General features: G+C 53.1%; 1 protein-coding gene across 1 annotated transcript in view; it reads left to right on the forward strand.

The window, feature by feature from the left end:
• Positions 1–6,000, forward strand: part of SPATC1 (spermatogenesis and centriole associated 1) — a 31,544-nt gene extending 25,544 nt beyond the window's left edge. Inside the window, exon 5 of the mRNA XM_063080171.1 lies at positions 5,671–6,000. Coding sequence (XP_062936241.1) covers positions 5,671–6,000 — 330 coding nt within the window. The remainder of the gene's footprint in view (positions 1–5,670) is intronic.

Below are 6,000 nucleotides of genomic sequence, written 5' to 3' on the forward strand. Positions count from 1 at the left end.
GAAGATGGTATTTCTTCAGTGTTTGGGGAAGTCAGTGCCAGTGTGGTGCTTCCCAAGCCATGTTGGCAGGCTCTGGGGGGTCTCTGGCTCCCACCATGACACTCTCTAGTTATTTTACCCAAGAACCACCATCACCAGTTCCAGACCCACCGGTCCCTTCACCTTCCATCAGCAATGACCAGGTCTGTGGAGATCGTACACTTGCTGCCCAAGCCCCGAGACCCTTGTTCACCCAGGGAAGCTGGTGCATTGCAGCCACCTGCAGAGAAGTTGCCTTCTGGACCTGGGCTGATGCCCCCAGCTGGCCCTCGGTAAAGCCTGCTGCAGTGCAGGCTGACTGATGTCTGGTCACACTTTGGAATCACACAGATGCCCCCTGGTCTCAAGGCCACTTGCCTGGTGGGGCATCTGCTGCTCCTCATCTGCATCTAATCCCACTTTGCCCCCGCCTTTTATTTCCCTTCCTCAAAACATTTTATTTTCCTGCACATTGAACTCCAGTGTCAGGGGTTGCTAGAACCCTGAAATTCTGCCCAGACCTGCTAAACCTGGTCAAACCTGGTATTATCCAAACCAGGGTCACTAGCTTAATGAAGGCCATGCAGCTTATTAACTGAGCCCATCGTTCAATAAGGACTCACAGACTTTCCTCGCTGAACCTGCTGTCTTTTTTTTGCATGAGTTCACAGACAGTTATGCCATCTTTTAAGCCCAACAAAAGTTGTCCTGGTGTTCATGCCTGTCCCCTCTTCTACCCAGTCTTCTGCTCTCTGGGAGATGCTCTCAGCTCTGTTCCTCTCAGCACCCTGGTCCTAGGAGACCCTGAATCCAGCTGCATCAGTGTGAGGGGACGGAGGGCAGTGCCAGGATGCTGGGTGGTCCCTGTGACCAGATCCAGCTGAGTCCATGCTGACCTCTCAAGCTCTCTGGAGTCCCACTCACTGACCTGCTGAAGCTGTTTTTGATTTTTGTACGATTTGGTGTCCAGTCACCTTGTCAAACCCTCCTACTAGTTCTGATCGCCTATATTTCATCTTGGTTTTTCTTTGTAGAGAATGATATTGTCTACAAATAGAGAAGGTTGTAACTCTCTTCTAATTCTTAAAAATCATTTCTTTATTATATCATAGCTTACATTGGCTAGACTCTTGGGTAGAGTATTTAAAAGAAGCGGATAATACGGGCAACCCTATCTGCAATCTGCCTTGACTAGAAACACTTCTGGTCTCCCCGTTAAGTATGATGTCTGTTCCAGGCCATTTGACAGATCTTCTTTCTTGGGCACATCAGTCCACATTTGTGGTTGCAGACAACAGAATCCACACTGTTGTAAGCAGAAAAGGGTTTATTATGAAGGTTTAGGTGTGACAGAAGCATCGGGAAGGACGTACAATTGGGTTTGTTTGCTATACTGCCAGGAAAAAATGCCAACACACCAAGGGACTTTCCTAATGGACGTGCCACTGTCACCACTGCAGACACCCAGCTACCCCCGAAGAACCAGAGCCATAGCCGTCACACTCCCCCCAAAACCTGCTCCCCCTGCATGCACTACCTCCCCAGGTGCCCACTTCCACCTACCACCCATGTAGTCCAATTGGCAGAAACCCAGGTCTAGGGGCACCTTGGCTGCAGGGGAGTCTGGAAAAGCTGATGTTTAGCTTCCAGCCTCTTAGAGTTCAGGGAGGCAAGAGATGGTTCTAGAACAGAAGCAGGGTGAGCCAGTTTCAGTATCTGCCTCTTCGGGTTAATACATTTTCCTTCTAGCCATCATTTGTTGAGAGTTATTTTGGTGGTTGATGGTTGTGGTTTTTTTTAATCATGAACAAATATTTTTTTCTTTTTCTTCCTTTTTTTTAAAGATGACCAGTAAGGGGATCGTAACCCTTGACTTGGTGGTGTCAGCACCGCGCTCTCCCGAGTGAGCCACGGGCCGGCCCGCCAACACATATTTTTTCTAGAATGCCTTTTCTGTCCCTCTGAGATGTCCCGTGGGCTCCCCGCTTCCTCTGAGCACACTGAGATGCGTGACAGTTTCTGATGATAACCCAGCCCGTATCCCTGGTGCTTTCAATGCGCCGCGATGCTCGCTCTGCTGTTACGACTCTGCAGTTTTGCTCTTTTGTGGATAGGGGACCACGCCGAGCTGCTGGGACACAAACGCAGGCGCTTCCCTCGGCCAGGCGAGTCCCTCTCGGCGGCGCTCGGGCCACCCCTCCCGCGTGTCCTGGTCCCCGCAGCCGGCAACTCGGAGCTCCGCCTCCAAGGGGCGGGGCGCGCAGTCATCGTCTCATCCCATTGGCTGGAACTTAGTGACGCGCAGGCGGCACGAGGTGCGGGGCGCACGTGGTGCTCTGTGCCGGCTCCTGGGTGGAGGGGTCGGCTCTGCCCGGTTTTGTTTCGCTGATTCTCTCTGATGATGCTTTGGATTCTGTTTCCTAATTTCTGCTCTTCATTATTTCCTTTCTTCCGCATCCTTTAGGTTTGCTTTGTTATTTTTCTTTCTTGAGTTGAACACCTAAATCGTCTTATCTTTTTAAAGTGTATTTTTAATTTTTTCTCTTTTATCTCTTTTATGTTTTTTGTTTGTTTTTAAATAAATATATTTAGGGCAACGAAGTTCTCTTTAATTAGAGATATGGAACAACAGTACAACAGAACCACCAACCAGCTACAGTGGGTCCTGGCCAGGGGCAAAAGCAGGGTGGGGGTCCCAGCTGGCTGGCAAATGCTGCAGTGGTTTTACAACAGCCACTGTGGCCCACGTGCCTGCAGAGCTCCAGCCCGCCTCGCAACAGGGCTCTGGCTGCCTCCCACAGGGTTAGACAGGAGGGCATGCCGCTGTTTAGGTCTAAATATTTCACAAGCTGAATTAGATTTCCTCTCTAACCCATGGGTCAATTAGGATTAGTTTTCCGTTTCCATCCTCTGAGGGGTGTCAACCTAAATAGAAACTCAGACATGCTCTCCAGAACAAATGTGCGCATTTGAGAATACCCAGGGATTGCAATCCAGAATAGGCATGCTATGGCGGATCATAGGTATACCCAAGGGGGTCGGAACAAAGGGGAAGCTTTTACAGACAAAGAGAAGTCCATGTAAGCTCCTTTGAAACGAGGTTCGTGGGTCATAAGCTCATTGCAGGAGTTGGCCTTTGTCCATTGGTGGAGACAGCCATTGCCAGGTAAATGTGCTTGTGCAAACAGCTTATCTGGAACACTGCAGTCTTGAAGTTCTCACAATAGGGTATGTTACCAGTCTGCAGGTAGGAATGCGTTGTGATAAGTCCTGCTGCAGGCGTGTGTGCGTGAGGGCTGCTGCTTCGTGGCCTCCCAACTCAATTTTGTTAGTTTGACGTAAGTGACTCCATTTTGGTGCTGTCAACATGCTCAGGGTCTTTTGACTGCCTTTTTATTAAATTCTAATGCACTTGCCCTGTGTTCAGAGAACAAGGGCTATTAGACACTGATTCTGTGACATGTGCTACCATTTCCCTGATCGTTAGCATGTGGTCGATGGCATCAGTGTTCCAGGATGGAAAGACTGCATGGTGTACATGCACATGGTCTCTTGGAGGTGTGGATATGTGGTCACACCTGCTCTTTCCTGCACAACCCATCCAACGCCAGCTCCTACTGAACCTCCCTCTAAATACTTTCCCCCATCTACTCTCTTCTCTCATCCTCCGCTCCTACCCATAGTCCAAACCACTGCCGACTCTTACATGGTCCACAGCTACCTTCCCCGTGTTCAATTCACTCCTGACTAGTGTGAAGCCAAGTGCATACCAAACGGATACAGCCCCTGCTCTCAAGCAGCTCACCCTCTGCTGGGGAGGACTTCGATAAGCATTAAATACATACATGATAGAAGGTCAGCGGGTGATGCATGCCATGGGGTCAGGAGAGTTGGAGGGAGGAGAGCTGAGAGATGATGGCGTGCCCTTTTAGTCTCTCACCTGGCCTCATCCTGGCATGCTTCAACATCCAGGACGCCCCTGCCTCTCTCTTCCTTTAGGGTTAGCCAGAGTGCTATTTTGAAACACAACTCTGCTGCAGTGTGGGAGCCCCCTGACATTTCCTGTGGTGGAGGTTCAGGGCACCGTCTCCCCAAGGTGCTGGGCTCAGTGCTCACTGCAGTCATTTCCTATAATTCCCAAAATGGACCCTTTGGGTGGCACTGTGATTTCCTCCACGTCCCTTCCTTCACAGCAGGGAAACTGAGGCTCAGACCCAGTGTGGTGATGGAAGCAGCCACTGAACCTGGCTTTCCACAGCGCTCTCCCCACTGTGCTGGGTGTCACTGGTATCTTTCAAGGCACTCCCCTTGCGCAGGCTGCTCCTTTACCTGGAAGGCCGCAGGGTCAAGAGCAGCCTTCAGTCAGGGAGACAAGCATGTTCCAGGTGCTGATCAGGCAGTGAAGACACTGAGCACAGAGCTCTGAGAACACCTGCTGGAGGTCAGGGATCACTTTGACTGAGCTGGCCCTGAGCCTGGTGCTCTGCTCACACCACCAGCCAGGGAGCGGAGGCCAGGGAAGTCTTCCTGGTGGAGGCGATGCCTGAGAACCCTGTCTGGAGAAAAGTATTCCCAGCAAGTTGGAAACCAGCATGTCAGACATCTGGGGCACAGGAGGGTACAGCTAGAGGGGGTTGTGCAGAACCAGATCGGGGACCCTGCAGCTCAGCCCTGGCCCTGAGAGTTGGAGCAATGGGAACCACAGGAGGGGCTCAGGCAGGGAGAGAGCCCATCTGACTTGCACTTCAGATCCATGGCTCTGTGCATCTGTGCAAAGAAGGAGCAGGGGCTGAGCTGGAGGTAGGGGGCAGCTGCATCTGTGACAGGCTACATAATTTGCAGGGCCCAGTGCAAAATGAAAATACAGGGCCCTTGTTCAAAACTTACAAAGAACTTCAGGATGGTGAGAGCAGAGGCAGTGGCAGGTGGGGTGGGGAAGAAGGGCTGCCTTCCTGAAGAGATGCTGCAGAACACAGTCACTGCCTGGCTGGGGGGACACAGGCAATGAGGAAGTGAGTGGACACTGACCCAGATGCTGCCAGTCCCCAGGTCTGGGCACCAGGAGCTGGTGGGTGAGGAGGCAGGACCCTCAGTGCTGAGGTCAAGAATGTTTGGCTGGAGTGTCAGTTCAGCATTGGGGAAGAAAGAGAGTCCCACAAGGGGTGTGCCGAGGATGGAGCCCAGAGTAATGAAGGCCTCCAGAGGAGGCAGAGCAGAGAGCCAGGAGGAGGCCTGGCCCTGAGACTCCTGGGTCAGACAGCCCGGGGGCATTAGGAGCCAGCCCTTCTCTTTCCTTCCATCCCCCGTCCTCAGACCCTGGTGCCAGATGGAGCAGATGGTTAGGAATGGGGCCTCCCTCCTCCTCCCCTGTGGCTGAGGGCCCACTGGGGAGCTTTGGGGAGCCCCTGGTCCTGCCTGGGTTGAGCCTTGGGTACCTCTCTGTCAGGCTCAGCCCTCTGGGTTCGCCTACCCTACACCCCCTGGGCCTCTCTCCCAGGACCTCCTCCACGTACACCCCCTCTGATAGTGGCCCTCCCACAGCCATCCCCAGCATCCTGCACCAGCTTCATTTGCCACTCGGTCTTCCCCTTACCTGCCTGTGTGCTAGGAGGTGTGGGGAAGGCGGGTCCCCGATAGCTGCTTTCTCCACAGGCCTCCCTGAACCCCAGTGACCACAAGCTGGACGAGGAGCTGTGCCAGACACTCACTCAGCGCTACGTGAGCATCATGAACAGGCTGCAGAGCCTGGGCTACAATGGGCGGGTGCACCCGGCGCTGACCGAGCAGCTGGTGAATGCCTACGGCATCCTGCGTGAGCGGCCCGAGCTGGCCGCGTCCGAGGGTTGCTCCTACACCGTGGACTTTCTGCAGCAAGTGGTGGTGGAGACCGTGCATCCCAGTATGCTCAGTGATGCGCTGCTGCTGCTCTCGTGCCTCAACCAGCTGGCACACGACGATGGCAAGCCCATGTTCATCTGGTGA

The sequence above is a fragment of the Cynocephalus volans genome, chromosome 15, assembly GCF_027409185.1.
Source record: "Cynocephalus volans isolate mCynVol1 chromosome 15, mCynVol1.pri, whole genome shotgun sequence".
NCBI classification, from domain to species: domain Eukaryota; kingdom Metazoa; phylum Chordata; class Mammalia; order Dermoptera; family Cynocephalidae; genus Cynocephalus; species Cynocephalus volans.